Source organism: Pygoscelis adeliae, unplaced genomic scaffold (genome assembly GCF_000699105.1).
Source record: "Pygoscelis adeliae isolate BGI_AS28 unplaced genomic scaffold, ASM69910v1 Scaffold171, whole genome shotgun sequence".
Lineage (NCBI taxonomy): Eukaryota > Metazoa > Chordata > Aves > Sphenisciformes > Spheniscidae > Pygoscelis > Pygoscelis adeliae.
This window is the reverse complement of record NW_008824186.1, coordinates 4,248,170-4,267,840: the sequence shown is the minus strand read 5'-3', so window position 1 is coordinate 4,267,840 and position 19,671 is coordinate 4,248,170. Positions and strand designations below refer to the sequence as shown.

The 19,671-nt window shown below is 35.2% G+C and overlaps 1 protein-coding gene across 1 annotated transcript in view; it reads left to right on the top strand.

The window, feature by feature from the left end:
* The window catches only part of METTL15 (methyltransferase like 15), a 97,961-nt gene that overhangs the window by 32,686 nt on the left and 45,604 nt on the right, over positions 1 to 19,671 (top strand). The window contains exon 3 of the mRNA XM_009334517.1: positions 7,970 to 8,106. Coding sequence (XP_009332792.1) covers positions 7,970 to 8,106 — 137 coding nt within the window. The remainder of the gene's footprint in view (positions 1 to 7,969; positions 8,107 to 19,671) is intronic.

The window sequence follows — 19,671 nt, the reverse complement described above, 5'->3', positions numbered from 1 at the left end:
TGTTTACTTTCAGAACAAGTATGTTATGCAAGCGCTGAAAATATACTAATTTTGTAATAGTTATTCTTTCTAACTCTTGATTTTTCTTCTGGAAGATGGAACATGGAGGGTGAGGGACTGTTGGGACTGGGGCTGTGTTCTCAGCTGTGGCAGCAGGGATTGTGGATGCATTTCCTTTCTCTACCTCTCACAGGAAAGTTCTGTGATTCTAGTTTATTGTTTGTGAAGCCCAGTTTTGGGTGGAAAGACCTCCAGCAGGCATGTAGCACTGTTAAAATATTATATTCATATATAATATTGATATGGTACTGGCAAAGTGTGTATTTTTTCCAAGTGAATTTTTCTTCTGCTTGTATTTTAAACTTTGCATTCATATTGTTTCATATTCTGAAAATAGCACTACTTGCTTTTTTGCACATCAGGAAGTATGTCCTTCCTGTTAGCTAAAAGAGGTGACTAATTAAGTAGGATTCTTTTCCCTGCTTTTGGATTACTAGTGAGCAACATTTTCCTCTTATAACTACATCTGAAGCATTTTTGATACATATATTGCAAATGGCGAAGTTGAGTTACTTCTACATTGTATGGAGGTCGTGCGTTGTAATATATGTAATATTAGTTTGTCTTTCCGTGACTGGCCTACCATTCTGTTGACTGACATGATACCTGTCTTCATTATCTTCTAAGTGACAACAGCTCATGCTGTTTGATGGGCCTTATGAGCACTTAATTTCTGAGGAGGATACTCCAACAAATGTACTCTGAAGGGTACTGCAAAATGTTCTGCTCAGTACATTATCCTGCTGTACTTGAATGACTGCCACTTAAAGAAAAATTTCTTCAGACAAGAAGGGAAAAATGCCAATGGTATGATACAAGAGCATCAGAGGGGAATAATTGTACGGTTGTCCCTTCTGTGAGTGTGTGTAAGTCTTCGGAGGAAGTGCGAAACAGAGGGCTGGAGGAATGAACTGCATTTTCCCAGAAAGGTTGATTTGGGATTGGTGTTTTTTTTTCCTATTATTATTTATTTTATTTTTTTTATCAGTGACCTTGGCATTAAGATGGTTCAGGTGATAGCACTTGCTGAAGGCAGAGAGGATGGTCACTATCAATAGAGGATAGATTTTTTTTTTTTAATAGAAAAAAGTGGATAAACTGGGCTGGGGGTTAAAGAAAAAAATAATTATGCAGTGCAAGGTCGTTTTTTTTGGAACAAAAGGTGCTCTGTTTTTTAGAAGAAATTCCTGTTTTCTGTTGGAAAAAGCAGCAGAGAATGTCTTATCTGTACTAGTTAATCATAGCATAATAATGATCTTTTGGTATCGTATAAGTGCAAACAAGGTGAGACCCCAGTTTGTCTAGATCAAAAGGTAAACAGCAGAAGTCTGTCATCTGGTCAATGATGGAAAAGAGAGAGATTGCTCATGAAGAATGGATACCTGGGGTAGAAGACTGTTTGGCGTAGTACTTCATGTACTATATTCCAACTCAGGATGTCTTGGATGTTTAGTACAATTTGTCAAAGTCCTTTTTGACACCGTGTCAGGGTTGCAAGAGAAAGAAAAAACATTTTGTGAAAGACCAGCTGATCACCATGAAATGCTTGAAAGAATTGAGGTTAATAAAAATAAAATTGTTAATAAAATAAACTTGTACATCTAAAGGAGCAAATGACTTTCAGAACATGACAAAGTTCTTGCTTTTAAAAGAGCAAGCAAGGGTCTCTAGCAAAGAGACTAGAAATTAATGGAACTAGTAAGAAAACTTGTTGTTTTTTTTTTTTTACAATGTCTCCTGTAGTTTCAATTTATGTCATGTTTGAGTTTCAATTTTGTATCAGTTCTGCAATCTCATTTTGTTAGTAAAGGAAAAGTAATTACAAAGGCTGTCAGGTGTTGTGGAGTAAACTATTAGATGTGGAACATAATAATAAGCGGAATTATAGATGACTTCTGTCATAGTAAAATGAAGTGCTTAAAAGGTATTAGGAGATAGCTTGCCAGTGGAAAGTCTCGCATACAAGACTGAAGAAGATGAATTCTTTGTATCTCTAACTATCTTGGAGCTAGTTATAAAGTGAAGGCTATAAAGTTTTTGTTTGTTGCTATCTCTATGTCATGAAAGAGCCAAATGGTTTCTAAAATGTACAGTCACAAACTGATTATAAAATTCCCAAGAGGAACTCTGATGGGGCTATCATAACTTAACAATGGGACGGTGAGTCACTGCGGGAGGAATTCATGTAATAATCTTTTCCGGTATTTATAGGACCAGAAGGATAAAATGTCATTTAATTTTATTTGATTAAAAACTACTAGGCAAGAGAGAAAGACGAAGAAAAAATGAAGCATCTTTTATTTCAGGTATGAAAGATGAATGGAATATATAAAAAGCATATTATGAAGCAGTATAGTGATTAATTTCAAATCTGATCAATGCTCCAAAATAGTTCTGTTATCAAATAAAATAATTTTATTATTAACTTAAGGTGATTTTTTTTTTTAGGTTCTACATGCAAAATGTTGCTTTTGAGTGGAACAGCTAGATTATGAGGCATCTGTATGAGTTCTTGCTTGCTAGTTTAGGCATATGTATCTGTGCAGTTCAAAGATTATCTATGGAAGGTCTTTATTTACCTTAAAAAGTTATGCCAAAATGTACTTAATGTAGCTTTAATTAGGTTTGCAAGGATGCCAAAAATGCTTTAGCCTATTTCATTAATGCTGGTGATGCAGTATTTTATCCAGCACTGTGTATTCAGTCCTGCAGTTACTTCTGCTTGAATCAGAGCTGTATCATCTTTTATACAGTGCTCCCAATTTAAAGATCATGTTAGTGTTATCTGCTATTGCTTAAAGGTTTGGTTGGTTTGTGTTGTTTTTTTTCAGAAAAGGCAATATAATTTGGTGAGCATGTGTTTATTCACAGTGTATGCTTGCATGAATTCTTAACTAAAGCTCTTAGGAGCTGTCACAATATTGAGAGCTTGTCACCATGTCATGGTACAATGATCCTTATTCTTTCTCCTCTTCTCTCCTTTGCACTGCTAGTATTAATTTTTGGTTTATTTATAAGATCTTCTGTATGGTTCATTAATATTCAGCATGTATAAGGGGTTTGTCAAGCTTAAAGTTTATCAAATTTAAGATTAGTGAAAGCAGAGGTAGATGTGTGTGAGGAAAGGTGAGACTGTTAAGCAAAATAACAAATACAAATATTCTTGAATGAGTCACAAGATCTTCAAAAAATCATGTGGGGGGAAAAAAAAACAGTATTAAATATTGCTTAAATAGCAAAATTGTCTGGATACATGATTGGCCGAAAAGGTCCCTAACTCATCTTTTAACTTTCTGCTATTCAAACTTCATGAAACAAAGGACCTTCTCCATAGTATGGAAGTGTTAGTGAGAGAAAGGATCAAATGTGTGTAATACTTTCTAGAGATCACCAGAGAAGAATTAGATGTTGAGAAAAAGAACAGATGTACAAGAAATAAGCAAATTGCTAAACCTATTGGTGAAGAAAGGGTATTTTCTGGCACTTCACATTACTAGTGAGTTTAAGTGGAATAAAGTTATTGTTCTAAACTTTTTTGTTTTAAAGTAAGTAGCTGGTTACTTCTAGCACTTTGTATGCTTTCCTTGACTCTTCCTGCCAACATTGTAGGTCTGTTTCAGGAAAGGCAATGTTGAGGTTTTCAAAAATTTCAGTGCTAGATTTCTAGCTATGATATTAAATAAGAGCATTTCTTTGTTCTTTTGTTAAACAAAACAACGAAACACAGCCCAGATTATGTTACTCATGTTGATTAAACCTATTTTTCCCAAGAGGAATTATGATGAATTTAGATTGGTTTTGATTGTTTTGAGTTGCTGCAGGATAAGTGCAATCCTAAATGACACATGAGACTGTTGTGACCAAGTTTGAGTGCATTCCTGTGTGGGTTAATCCTATGCAAGAAATAAAAAGGTGGCTTTAATTTTCTATTGTTCCTTCACATTTTTCTAAAGGGGTTTTTATACAGAAATAGAAGTGTCCTGGTTTCGGCAGGGATAGAGTTAATTTCCTTCCTAGTAGCTGGTACAGTGCTGTGTTTTGGATTTAGGATGAGAACAATGTTGATAACACACCGATGTTTTAGTTGTTGCTGAGCAGTGCTTACGCTAGTCAAGGACTTTTCAGCTTCCCATGCTCTACTGACTGAGAAGGCTGGAGGTGCACAAGAAGCTGGGAGGGGGCACAGCCAAACTGGCCAAAGAAACATTCCATACCATGTGCCATCATGCTCAGTACATAAACTGGGGGAAGAAGAAGGGAGGGGGGGACGTTTGGGGTGATGGCATTTGTCTTCCCAAGTAACCGTTATGTGTGATGGAGCCCTGCTTTCCTGGAGATGGCTGAACCCCTGCCTGCCGATGGGAAGCAGTGAATGAATTCCTTGTTCTGCTTTGCTTGTGTGCGTGGCTTTTGCTTTACCTATTAAGTTTTCTTTATCTCAACCCATGAGTTTTCTCACTTTTACCCTTCCGATTCTCTCCCCCATCCCACTGTGGGGGGAGTGAGCGAGTGGCTGTGTGGTGCTTAGTTGCCTGCTGAGGTTAAACGACAACAAGAAGTTATAGGTGAAGGATCTGTTTATTGCTTATGTACATTACTGCTGGTAAGGATTACATGAAAATAACTTGAGTGGAAATCAAAGAATATCAGATATCTCTTAGAAATTGTAAGAGTAATTTGGCAGGATTTGTATACTTTCTAGAATTCATGTTAATTTTTGCAATTCTTCAAGCTAAATGAAGAGTTAACAATTACACTTCTATATTAATTTTTCATTTGAGAGGTGTAATACAAATTTTGCTAATTAGTTTAATATCCCATTCAATAGCCAGTATTGGATTTTTACAAGGATAGTACAAGTAACAGTACAGTGCAAAAAAAAAAACCCACCCCATACTAAATGGACCCTCTATCATAAGAGAGGTTCTCTGAATCTGATCAACAGTGATAATGTGAGAACTTAAAGAGAAAAATGTTTTCAGTAGCTTGGAGTTTCTAATGTATGTATTTTTAAAAAAGCCTAGCTAAATTCTTGTGGCTAGTTGTGTTTTAAGTAATACCCACACTTTTCTGACTGTTTCAGTTTTGTGCTTATCAAATTGGTTTAAGTGAATATACTTTTGTTTTTGTTATGGCAGAAGATAAATCAGAATGCTTAAATAGATTGTGGGAGCATTTATATAGTATGGATATTATATCCTCTGTAACATAACTTTGTCTTATACATGCTGCTTACAAAAAAAAAATTGTTTCAGTTCTCTTTTTCTTCCTATGAATGGTGCAATTTAATATTGGAAGATGAGCCAACTAAATCTTTTTTCCTCCATGAACTTTGTAAAATATTGTAGGAAAGTTCTGCTTCTAGAACATAGGCTTAGGAAGCATGATGGTATAACACAAAGAAATTAAATCATGACAACCTAAAGATCATAGAGGAATCATAATTTTCACTTAGTTTTAGCCACAGTAGAGTTGGATTATTAGTTTCATAAATATTCAGGTTTTTTATTATTATGGGATTTCCATTTAAAAAGCCTTTATTTATGTTTGCTAAAAACTGTATCTGGAAAAATGTTTGGGTCTTTCTTCAATCTATTCTTCACTACTTTTCAATTTCCATTTTTAACCAAAGGGACTTTGTGGTTGAATCTTAATTCTTTCAAGGGTTAAGTTACAAAATTTCCCTTAAAAGGTGTTTGGCTTTGGAGTGTATAATTTTTGTAAATAAGTTGAGTTCAAATTAATTTTTATTGAATATGATTGCACTTGATAAGTGGTCTTAAACTGTTTCATATCCAAAAATAATTTGAGAACTGGAAAAAAAAAACCCACCCAAATCCCAGGTATCATATTGAAAGATATGGACAATCTGTTCTTCAAGTTTAGTTTAGCTTGCGTGGAGTCTGATTTCCTTCCAGTCAACAGAGGTCAGTTAAATCAACTGAGAGGAAAGAGATTTGGGAATTCAGAGATACAGAAACTAGAGATGTTGTTGTTTAGTCGCATTTCTACTTTGGTTTAAATACACTGTCATAAAACTATAAAAAAAAAAATCTGTTTCTTTCTAAATGCCAGTATGTTTTCCCTAGAATTATAGATACTTTCTTAGTAATTTGAAAAGGAAATACTTCCTAAGTGGAATTGCAGTCATACAACCTCTGCATTGCTAAGTGAAGAGCCAGTTATTTCTGTCAACAAGATAGTTTTTGATATTTAAGCAGTTCAGTACCAGTGTTGTCAGGCCAAAGGAGGAAGGTGCATGGGGCAGCTTCTACAAACAACTGCTGTTTTACAGATAAAAAAGATGTAAACCAGCATTAAATTCTAGTTAATTTTCTTGTGTTTCTCCTGTTAGTGGAATCGTATAGCCCAACCCGCCTTGGTTCAAGGTGGTTGACTGTGTCCCAAGTCACTGTTTCTCAGGAAAGTCTTGGGAGCTTCCTGGTCAGCCTGTTGGTCAGATGGACTCTGACTACAGAAAACTCTCTAGAATGAGCCTACAGAAATTGCAGAGCCATCAGGAGAGCAGTGTTCACCTTTCCAGAGTCTTATCTCAGCTGCCCTTCTGCTTCTTCCTTCCTTTCTCATGTTGGGACCTGCTGCACACCGGTTGCTCGGTCTCCCCTCTTTGCCGGCAAACCATTTGCTCCAGACGTTTTCCTCTGTGGCTGGGAGTTAACCAGCCTTTTGAAGTCGCCTTATCTCTCTGTGAAATTTGATGACCCCATCGCCCTTCTCAAGTATGAGATAGAAAGTCTTTTCTGGTTTGGTTTTTTTTTTTGTGAAGTTTTTGATGGCCGGAATGTGAGACTTCCATTTATTTTCAGGAACTTCGAGTTCTGAGAGACTTGCTAGAGGAATTTCAATGCCCAATTTTACTCAACTTGTGCTGAATCTGTACCTATGTATGTTTTAGTCAGAGTGCATTCAAAGTTCCTTGAATGTGTCATCAGCTTTAGTCCAGAAGACTGGAGAGGATGGCTGTGTCTGCCTGTATTACTAAAAATCTTCTAGTCTTAGTTTGTGTATCCAAAAAGTAGACATGGTATATGTTCATGGGCAGTAAGTATTCCTCAGAAGCAAGGAAATTGTTTATCAAAAGGTGTAACTTAAGCCCATAGAGTATGTCACATCAGCAGCTGAAATTGGATTGTTGTTAAGGTGGCTATTCCTATGCTATTCTGCATCTACTTAACATGTGTAATGATGGTAGAAAAGATACAGCAGGGTTGGGCTTCAGTGTATCTTAGTAACCTAAATAAATAGCTTTGTCCTTGTACAGTGAACCCAAAATCAATGGTACTGTGTCTTGAAGACTTACATTTTCTGTGATATTAGAACTGTGATATTAGAACCTAACTTACAGGTTACTCCCATCAGGATATATTGGTGCCTGTGCTGCCATCACGCTTTGATCTGTGGTATAAAACGATGATAATGTCATTTTTTTTAATTGGTACGCAAATCCATCAGCCTTCCTTTTAGACGCATTCTTAGAAAGCAGATGGTGCTGATTGCTTCCTGTAGTCCCATATATATCCTATATCTTTGCCTCAAATTGAGCAAGTCCAAACAAAGCAGTCAAACAAATCAAACAAAAAATTCAAAGTGGCTTTCCTCTAAACTCAGAGTGTAAAGAAATGGGAAGAGTATGAAGCTGCAGTTGGTTGTACCAAATGATTGTCCTTTTGTTCTGGAAGGATTGGCAGGGGAGTCACAATCCCTAAAAAGATTACTCTGATATGATTGCAATTCTGCAGAAAATATTTCCAAAAAGGCTTTGTGACTGTATCGAACAGTATGTTTTCTTCCAGCATATGAGAGAGATTAGCAAAAGAAGCTTTAAATCAACAACTGGTTTATTACTTTTCTATTCTAAGGTAATGGTGTTGTCTGTCTTACTCAACAGCGTTTCCTTGATATGACGTTTGGAGCCGGAGGTCATACTACAGCTCTGCTAGAGAAAGCCAACGACATTACAATATATGCTCTGGACAGGGACCCTACAGCTTATAAAATAGCTCAGCAGCTTTCAGAATCGTACCCGTAAGTTGTCTTCTCCTGTCTTAAATATGGTTGAGATAAGGTTGATAACTGTGTTATTATATACACAATTTAATATATTTTTATAGTTTTAATATGTAGATTTTAATGGCTTATTGTAGATTAGCATTATATGCTGTATGTACCCCGTTAAATAGGAGATCCAATTTCTTTATGAGTAATTGCATGCAAGTTCTTCTGAGGTTTTTGGAGTTAAATGCATATTCTGTACTCTGTTAATTTTGAGTATGCATCAAGGAGCCAATTTTATATTTAAAAGTTGATTTTAAAAAGATTCATGTGCTCTGCTTGCTTTGAGATGATTCTGATGGCAGAGTTGTACAAAACCATACACGTTGTGGTAAATATTTAACAAAAAAGGATGGAATGATATACTTTAAATAATGAGGTAATTTAAATATGGCTTATGAATATTTTAATTTTTAAAAAAACAAAAAATAATTGTAATTCAGTATTAGGTTTGCTAAATATTTTGCCACTGGCTTCAGAAACTACTAAACAATTTAATGTTACTATTTCTGTGTAAAGCTCATGCTTCAATTTTCTTTTTAAATAGTGCTGAATTTGGTAAATGAACAATTGCTAAATGCAAATTTCTAGGGTTTTTTTAGTTACACGAAGTTCTTGTTCCTTTATATTATTCAAGAAACAGCCCAATCAGAGCATGAGTACATTCATGCCAAAGCGTGCAAGATGTAGAGTTGAATATGAGCTTTTCAGAAAGTGCTATTGTTTAAATTTGGCCAACAAGTAAAAATATGTAGATACAAAATTAAATAATATGAAATAATTAATACTTAGGAAGTTTAGGGAAAGTAGGAAAGGAGAGGACAATTACTGTGATGTTGAAAATGTCAGAGTATTTATTTCAAAAGAGCTTTTACATGAGGAAAAGCAAATCTTTCCAATCAGAAGAAAACTGGAAGAGACGGATAAAGAAACACCTGGTTGTTTAGCCATGTTTCCCCACATAAAAAAGAGTTCTAAGACAGCAATAGTATTTGAGCAATGCAGAAGGTATTCCTCACCCTCTTTAAAAGAAAAGGCTAAACTGTGCATTCCTTTCTTCAAGTGCCATTGTCAGAGGCCCAGTGGGAAAAATGTAAGCATGTGACAAGAAAGCATAGCTCGGTTTCTAGTCATTCTACTCCGTAAGATCACTTAAATTTATTTCTCTAAATTTTAAGTTCTTTGTGGGCTAAAGTGACATGCAGTGTATACTTACAAATTTGTGGAATTCCTCTCTCAACTGTTATTTCTCCAGGGAATGCTCTTTTTTACAGAATAGTGTGGAGAATATTGGCAAGGAAGGTTCATTTTCTTTTAAACTAAGCCTGCAAACTCCACCAGATGTCATTGGAGTTGTAGAGACTTCTGTTCTTTGTGTCATAGGACGAAATACATGTGGTCCAAATTAAAGCTAATCTTATATTTAATAAAAGTTTTCAGAAACATTCACACAACACAAGACAACGATGAACAGTCCTCTGATTCAATATATGTTTATCTGTAAAGTATGCTATGCAAACCTGGATGTGTAGGAAGTTTATTTTCCAGGTAGATGAGATTTTCCAGGTGTTGGATGTTGTTCTGCCAATTATTGACATTGCTAATTCTCTGCTTGCTTATGTTTGTGAAAAGATGAGCTTTAATCAATATAGTATTACAGTTGATTTAACTTACTATGGCTTTATAAACAAAGGAGGTCTCCCACTTCCTATTTTTATTCGTAAAATCATATAAACTTGGTTACTTGGACTCCAGACGTAGTGTTGTCCACCTTTACAGATGCAAGTTATCATTAGAATGGAGTAGATTCTTAAATAACATAGTGTTAGGTTGTTAGAGAAAAGTCTTATTCGCTGAAAGATGACTGCATGCCACTTGAATATGTATTGTAAGATACAGAGCAATATTCTGGTGTTTTCCCTCATCTCCTCTTTTTCCTATTGGAAAGAACAGGTGGGTCCTTTTTCAGAAGGTAAATATATCTTTTTTCATAATAGTTTATGTTGAAAATTAAGGGAAAAGAATGTTTGTATATGGTATATGTGCTCATTGATTAATCTGCTTTCCCTGGGAAGTCAGTTGCATAAAGCATTGTTAAATTAAAAGGGGGAAGGAGGAGGTATAAGTATATAATTTATAAATAACAGGTAAAGCTAGGGTTTGCTTACAAGTCAGTTGTAAGTATAAAGGATTTACTTATGTTATGAGATACGGAGCTTTCATAAATGGAATTTTTTCTTTCAGTATTCATTAAAAGATGGTTGATCTAATATTATGGGTTTTTATTGTCCATTTTCTGCACTGTGTTAGAAAGAAATTCTTTTATCCTAATTTTATCAGCTTAATTCAAATCTGTGTTGGTATCAAAAGCTCAGGGAATTCATCCAGTTGACATCTTTATCTGGTCAGGTCTACTGTCAGGTAAAATAGTTCCTTGGATCACCAGGGAGCCACAGAAATAGTGCACTATCTCAAAAACGGCAATGGCAGCTTGCAGTTGCAAGCTGAGAGAAATGTAGGGCTGTCCCTTCTGTAAGAAGCAAAGCCGTAGATGTAACTGAAGAGCTGCAGCACAGAAGTATAAATGTCTCCATTGGTTTTCTGTTCTAGGGTTTTTTTTCACCTCTTCTGTTTAACATTGCTGTTTGGGGAGAGGTTGTTTGACTTGAAGTGCTTCACTTCCTTTGGAGGTGATGGAACAAGATGGGGGGAAAAGGCTGTTGTGCAACTATAACCAGTAAAATCTGATTCCCACTATGTCTGAAATTGTGAATGCAATGGGCAAATTGAAAGTCATACATCAGTTGAATTTTCTGTTGCCATTTTGTTTCTACTTAAAACAGAATATTGTACCTGTTTCGTTGGGGATGTTAATATATTCCAGCATATCAACTACATGACGGATCTTGAGTTTTGCAGTAGTATTTGCAGTAGCCCATTCTACCATAAAAAACTTCAATTCTAAATATTCAGTGTTAATTGCTATTGCTTATTCTGGTTAGGTAACATGAATAATCTTAGTAAAATCATATCGTTCCAACTGTTACTCACTATGAGGCTTCATTTTTTAAGCATCCTATATCTTAAGTCACTGAGTTACAAGATTATTAAAGCTCAAGTTGCAGAAATATGCCCGAAGATATGGTTGGAAGAGGAGATAAGCATGGCTAAATTAGGGCATTTTTCTATATTCAGAACTAATAAATGAAGTCCTCCTTGTACTTAGCCGAAAGACAGCTAGAGTAATAAGTCACTGAATGAGGACACCGAGGAAAAATACATCTGATGTTTGCATTTTAGATGTGTCTCTGCTTCTTGGTAGTGATTTTGTCAGAACTAAAATCTGGAGAGGGTAGAGTTCCAACTGCAATTCTTGCATTCATTTAGCCTCTCTGTTTACTATTTTTATTTTTTAAAATATGTAGTGCTGCTTTAATAAGGAGAAAATGGGTCAGGGCCTGTTAGATATTCAGTGTGTGGGTGGGAATCCTTTGACGTGCTTTCTGGGGAAGCCTCTAACTTGGGAATTGCTGCTGAGAATCCAGGAGAACAAGGTAAAATTCAGTCAGTAGCAATAGATATTACAAGTAAATCCTTTCACGCCCGCTGAAAGGGAGAGGTTAGAGAGGTGGCTGAAATCTGGCAATTAACCAATATCATTGTGAGCTTTTAAGTATGAGAAACCTACGCAAAGCCCAGAGGAGACAATATGTTCTTTGTAATTCTCTGAGCAGAATAAGAAATGGTGCCCCAAAAGTTGGGATAAATAGTATAAAATTCCTCATATAATTGAACTACCATTTTATTGTAGTTCTGAAGCAATTTTGAGGTGAATGGTGCTTGTGGGTTTTGCTTTCAGGGTTGCACTAAGTTTACAGAAAAAGTGGGATAGAACAATCAGCTGTGCGTTGTATGTTCTGGGGAAAATACAATGTGTTTTGTTCAGTTCTAGGGAAAACAGAACTTCTGTTTTTAGTTGCAACAAGCTTATTTTAAGTGCTTGTGAATTGTAGTTGAATGCATAATATATTGATGCTTTTGTTGCTATATGTTATATAGGCTACTCTTTAACTTTTGACTGTAGTGCACAAGGGATACGATTAACTGTGTGCAATCAAGGCATATTCATTATAATGATGCATTGACTATATATAAGCAAGGTAATTAGTTACCTATAGCTTGATTTCTTTCTAAAGAATTCTCCATGTTTGTCAACATCCAGCTGCCTCTCAAACGCCAGCAACATAGATAAATGAGTTGCCTTAAATATGAGATGGAAAAATGCAATTGAGAGCACTAAAAAGACCTTTAAATGCCATTATATTAAAATAGTGCTTTTCTGTCATTTATTTTGTTCCCCAAAAGGTTTATTTGGGTAACAAACGCAAATGCGTTTCCTTAGAAAAACATAAGGAATAAGAATTCTTTCACTTGTTGCTGAAGTTCCAGCTGTGCAGGTTTCAGAATGACGAGAAACCTTTGCTTGCTTTCATATATACGAAGTGATCCTTCAATACATCGAGTGCCTGGTTCAAATTGGGGCCCAATTCAAAGTTACCCTGACATACAAAACACGTACAACAGTCTACTTCTAACAGTTGTTTTTCTTCCCTTTTTACTCTTTACAGTGTTTTATAAATTGGCCCTTCAGTGCTTTCTTAAAACCTTGTCAGTTTGAGTGTCAGTCTTCTCTGTTGTAGCGTAATTATAGAAGTTTCACTACCAACATCACATCACTTGAAACTGCAATTAAATCTTTTGTGTGTGTACTTCTTAATTTTCCTTTCTTTGCGGACATGATGATTGTGTTCTAATTCATTGTATGGTCTGCAAAATCTTTACCTTATACAGATGCAGTCTAATAATTTCAAGTTCAGAAAGTGTTTCTATTACATAAGTATTGCTGGGACAGATAAACAACTTCTCAGTGGTCCTACAAGAACTCAGTATAAAGTTAAGTATCACAAACCCTGTATCCAAAACTGGCCAGTGACACTGGAATGTACCATAGCAAAAATGAAACCGAACTGGTAGAGGAAGCCAGAATCGTGTAATCCCACTTTTTAAAAAGAAAAGTGCTAGTTTTCCCTCTTCCTGTAAATATTCCCTAAATTCAAGTTAAGGAGGAAACAGGTTGCCTGATTGAAAGGAAAATTTCTTGGCAGGGAAAGGAAGTCCTGTTCCTTTACAAAGACAGTATCTCTTCATTTTGAGGTACACAATACCCAGTAGTAAATGATACTGAAAAAGAAAAGTGGGGAACTCTTCTTTTCCTGGCAGTTTTGGCATTAAAAAAAAAAACCAACTAATGAAAAAGTTTTTACAACCATTTCCATAAAAAGCACATAGTACAATGTTCAGTCTTTTTTTAAAATGTTCTTCACAATGTACGTGTGTGTTTCTGTATTTTATGCTCAGCATCAGGTTCTTACATAACTGACAGTGTTAACTAGCTGAACAAAACGTTACTGGATTGTCGTCTTAATTTACTTAACATTCCTGTGGTTATACTCCGAATTGCTATCGCAGTCATATACTCACGGTTACCAATAATATATCTCTGCCAAGGAATTGTGAAAGACAAGTTCATTGTTTTCGTTAGGGACTTTAGATCAGGGAGCTGAAATGGAGTGACTAACGTGCAGTGCTATGCTAAGACCAGTTCATTAATATTTTGTTGGGTATTTCCTGGCTAAATCAAGAGATAATGGGAACAAATACTGATGCCTCTTCATCAAGACCATGTTCTTAATTAGTCTTTTAGCAGAATAATTTATTGAAACTATTTATGTAAATAGTTTGTAAAAATTCTAACAATTTATATCTGTATTTGCATACTAAAAACAATTTCTATGCACGTACATATACACTGAGCAACTGCAGTTGCCTGCGTGCCCACACCACTGTCCTCAGTGCTCGTTATGTGTGTTAATTGAGAGACAACAGGAAAAGGTTGGGAAAACCAAATTATAGAAGAAGTAGCATAGTAGAAACCAAGTACTTTACAATCTAAAAACATGGTTTAACATATTTACTTTTGAAAAAATCTGTTGAATGTGATTTTGTAGAGAGCAAGTGCAATGTGGAGTATATATGGACTTTTTATCACACTGTGCAGCACAGATAGTTAAGCGAAGAGGCAGGGTTGGTTAATCCTCAGCCACAGTAGTCCATTTACACATTGTTGACTGGCTCTGAAAAAAGTTCATTTGAGAAACTCCTATAACTAAGAAACAAAACTTATTTTTACAATTAATCATAGAGATCGGTAACGAGTAATGGTTTAAAACAGGAAGGTGCTACGTAATTCCTAGTATCCTATGAGCATCAGAAGTGTTCTTGATGCTTTCTATGAACAGGGAAAATTACCATCCTCGAGAGTGTGCGTAATATGCTTTTGCTTAAGGAATAAAGGTACAGATTGAAGTTAGTCGCTAAGCAGTGCAATATTTTCTGTGTAGTACAGTTAGTCTTTTTATCTTTCTCTTTTCTGTTTCATTGATGTTTTTCTATATAGGATATTTGATAAACAGAAGTATTAACAAGATTGTCACCCATGGAAAATAACACAGGGCACAATCTAGAGAATACCTTACATCTATTCAATCTGTATGTCTATTCATATAAGCAGAATGCATTCGTTTGGCTTAAACAGAGCACGTTTCATGTGGAAATAGTCATAGATATATGAACACCTCCTAAGCATCCTCAAAATGTAGCATAATTTAAGACCAGGTAGGCAAACAGTACCTCCTTAGAAAAGGAGGTGGAAGAGAAACGGTGCACAAATCCAAGTGTTTCTTTAAAAGAATATGTAGCTCAGTATTAGAATTAAGCTTAGGAAAGATGTAGCTAGGAGAAAGCCATGAAGATGGTAACAAAAAGATGACAAATCTGAGTATACTGGTTGAGCAGACAACCAGTCTTCAAGTGTCAACCTGAAGCTTTAGAAGATTGAATGAATTGGATGCAACAGTTTGTCTAAATATCTTAAGATTTTCCTCCTGCGATTTCAGTAGTGTCTGTGTGTTACTCAGTTGAAAGTCTATTTATCCACAGTCTTTAAGATATAAAAGTCCTATTTTACTTTTTTTATTGGGGGGGCAGGAGCCGAAGGGGAAGCAAGTTTCTGAGTTATCTGAAGTAAGGGTGAATTGTTTCTAGAATAAGCAAGTTGTCCAGCAGGCTGTACTAAGCATACCTTTGACACAGTGGTGTTTTACTGTGGCTCTTTGGTCAGATTCAGCTTCCAGCATGAATTTTCCTCAGAGTTAGATGTGAAAAGGCTCATACACCACACCTTACAGAGTGGACGTGTGTGTGAAAGTGTGAGTTGTCGCCACATCCATATATATGGGAAAGGCTGAACGGGGTCCTAAACTGAGAATTTTTCTCAGTGACAACGTTGCCCATGCAGTAGGTCTTAAAACTAGTATTTAGTTCCAATGGGGGGAGTTGTTAACTATTGTATGCGTGGGAAGCCAGAAAACAGCCCTTACTTACATTACGTAGTCAGTAACAGTAGGAAAGATTGCCCTTTATATTGATTGAAGCAGGTTAATACATATGTTTGGAAGTCTGGAGCAGAGCTTTTTATGCTCAAGGTATAGGATGTTAAGGGTTGATGAATGTGGTATCAACATCTCATATCTCTCCATCACAGAATTCTTTTAGCACTGTATCACACCAGAATTTTAATACTGAATGACAAGGAAAAGCTCTCTATCTGCTGAATTTAAACACTATAATTTATCGAAATCACTTCAGAGCTCTAATTTTTTCTGCCTCAGTTGCAACCAAATACTGTCCTGACCTGACTCTTACTTAACTTGCGAGATCTGTCTAGCTCATGCATTGAGGTGGGATGGCTACAGGCCATTTCCAAAATTAGTAGCTGAGTTTAAATTTCATATACTGGTTACATAAAAGAGAAGTCCTTATTTGCACTGTTTATATCTTAAAGGAGTAAGGTGTCTTTTTAAGAACACAGCTATACCCAAATACTGCCTCTATATGTGCAACGGCATTCAAGGCATGTGGTTATGTTGACGTTCCCACTAAAGCTTTTATTTAGCAGTAGAAATATTTGGAGAATGATTAAATACTAATCAGTCTATCAAGACTCATTCTATTTACAAGTTTCTATTAATATTTTTAATGCTATATATATATTTATTTCTTTTATTTTGGCAAAAATACCTGATAGTTATATTAATTATTAAAATTATTTTCAATGTCATGTCATAAATTCAGGGTTTTGTCTTTGTTTTCATACATAACATCTCATGTGCCAGTGCTAGTTTTAATGTAATTTCCAGTCAAATGAGTCAGGAGAGCCCTTTTATATGTTACTGGTTTAGGAAAACAACTTGCTGTCATTTTGATCTGAGCAGTCTGAGAGAAGCTGCATCGTCATATTATTTTAGTAGGAAAATCTGAGAAGAGATGTTGGCCAATTTGAAGCTCTGAGGGAAGGTTTGCAAGCATTAGGTTTAAAATAGTGAACTGTTTTATTTCCATGTTTTTTCTGTTACAGTTATCGAGCCATTTTACATTTCCATATTAAGTGAAAATTAGAGTTTTGTGAATAATTGATATTTATCAATTTGGATGGTAGCTTCGGTTTAGGCAATTTCTCCCGCAATATCAAAATCATTCCCATTGGAAGGGATCTTAGGATGTTATCTAGTCCAGCCTCATGCTTCAGGCAGGTTCAATAGGAACAATTTTAGACTGTAGATTGTAACCTGATGTGAGTGGGTGGTCTTGAATTTTTCTAAGGCACAATAGGATTCTAAAATACATTCACTTTCTGATCTTACTGTGCTATAGTGCTGTAGCATTAAATGGTAAATTTGTGCAGCACCATTCTCTAGCAGGCAGTAGTGAGTATCCTAAGGTGGCGCCTGGAGTCATATCCCATGTGATAGTGTTTCATATTAGTTTATATTGTTTACAATAGAATTGAAATTAAAATTGAGAGATGCATCATATGGTCATCTCCTTCAAACTTTCTGTTGAGTGGATCCTCATGCAAAGCCTACAGGAAGTGATTCTGCTTCTGCGAGTTATTCCTGCTTCCCTTTATTGCTTTCCATACTCTCTGTTCTAGATATTGCTAGGTCAGGGCAGTCAATATGATCATCTGCACATCTATCTAAATCATCTTAGACATCTTTAGACAACAGAAGTATAGGCCAAACAGCTTAATTACTTTCCAGCCTGAGAAACTACAGCTTTTAGACCATAGATAGTGATCAAGAAATGAAGAAACATTCTGTTGAATGTCTGTTTTCTTCCATCACAGTTTTTCATCAGTGGTTCTAGGAATACTATAAAAAGCTAACTGTTCTTACAGAATGAGAGAACCTTTATTTCTTAAGTTGATGAAGAGGGATAAGAAGCTTCTGAAATAATTTACAATAAACAAACAAAAAACCCACTCTAGGTATTGGTTAAGGACGTGGAGCTGAATGTGGGTGATTTGAATTTCTTTTCAGTACAAATGTCCAGATCCTTAATTTATTTTTAAGGACATTGTGTTTACCTGCTAGCTCAACTTCATATGGAATTCAGTGCCAAGTGTTACTTCAACTAGCAGTAGTTTCAGACACGTCCATTATATTGGGTTTTTTAATTCATCTATATCAGTGTGCTATAAAAGTGCTCAGAACATCTTTAAAGTTTAATGTTATAGCTCTTACACACAGAGTGTTTCTGAGGACAGTTTTGTGAAGCTTAATTTGGGTTGTAGTTTTTTTCTAAAAGGAACAAATGTCTGTATTTTTTAAAGTAAGTAATCATGATGCTGAAATAATCTTTGATCTTACATGATCCATAAAGGAGTCATTGACTTTTCCTTTCAGCCAGTTTTCTATCTTCCTGGTTTTGATGAGAAAGTGTCTTATAGGTGTTTAGATGACTTAGGTACTTTTATATTACTTTTATAACCATTTAATTACTAAAATACATGTAAAACATCTTCTATTTGTTGAACTTAAATTTAAAAATGTTTTTAATTCAAATTTATCTCATAAAAGATATTTCTAAATATATTTTTTAAACATTTAAACCATTTTTTGTAGCTGAACAGTTGAGTGTGTATATATATATAAAAATATATATAAAAGATATATTTTTTCATTAGAGTTACAAACCAGTTTGGTGTTTATAAAAATAATTAGCGTTTCATAAAGGAAACTGATAGACTACTCCTTTCAATATTTTTTCTATTTTTTTCCTAACAGCAAAACTCAAGATTCTGCTTTTTTCGATGAGAGGGAGGAAGGGAAGAGAAGAGAACATAGGTTCTAATCTGAAGGTTTTTGCACCTGGTAGCTAGTTGTCTACAGATCTCTTTGTCCTGTTGAGAAGATGGTATCTTCATATTTCTCAGCAACAGTTAGTATTTTAGCTTGCTCTTTGTCAAGAGCTGTATATTTAGCTTATTTTTGTACACATTTACAATAGGAAGCATGGAGGCACTCTGTACAAAACAAGGACATAAACTGTATTGAAATAGTCCTCCTTGTATCAGACAATAAAGATAAAAGTACATTTCATCAGTTCATAGATTATAATTTTTGAGAGTAGAAGATTCCAGCATTTTCATATGAAGGTGGAGATGATAGAAATGTATGGACAAAAAGGTGCTTGTCACTTACTAAGAGAAGGTCAAGACTGATTAGTATTTGAGCTAGACATGTCGTTTACTAAGTAACTAAAAAAGCTGATAGTCTGATTCATAATTTTATTTCTTCAAATTTGATAAAAAGGAAAACAGGTAACAATGAAAATATTTGTCAACGCATTTTTGTATCAGTATTGAGCTTCACACTTAGCTAAGTATGAAATACACAAATATATAAGGAAGTTATTTGGAGTTCAGATTATTTTTGATTGAGTCGTACTTCAAATACTATTATTCTTATCTTAGATACATTAGGATTATGTATATAAGTGCGTAGACCATAAAAATGAATTACTTTGAGTTTGACTACGTAATTCTGTTTTTTCTTGTCATAATAATAAACATCATTTGCATTTTAATTTGATTTTGGCCTTTGTGACTCAGCTGTGCCAAGTGTTGTGCAGAATATTCAAAGGACTGAAAGTAAAATCAGACAGTTAATTGCTGGCTTTGCATTTGGATGCCTGAAAAATACAGCAACTTAGCTTGATCAAGCAGCAAAGAGTTGAACAGAGAGATTTCAGAGAATTTCTCTGTAAAACCTTGGTGGAGAAAACATGTAACTTGGAACGGAAGTTACCTGTGGCCTTGTCACCACTGAATGGTGCAAGTGTTTGAGACCAATATTGACTAGTAAGTGGCCTTAACTCTTGAAGCACACAGATTTATAAGAAATAATACAAATGTCATGTCTCAACAGCAGAAACAATCTGTAATATTGGTATTGTTTACTCTTCAGTCTTACATTGATCAAGAGAAGTTAGAGGCTGCTGAAACTTAAATTTTTAAATATGAGTTAGGAACACAGAACCAAATTCTTCCTGACAACGATATCCAGATTGGCCATT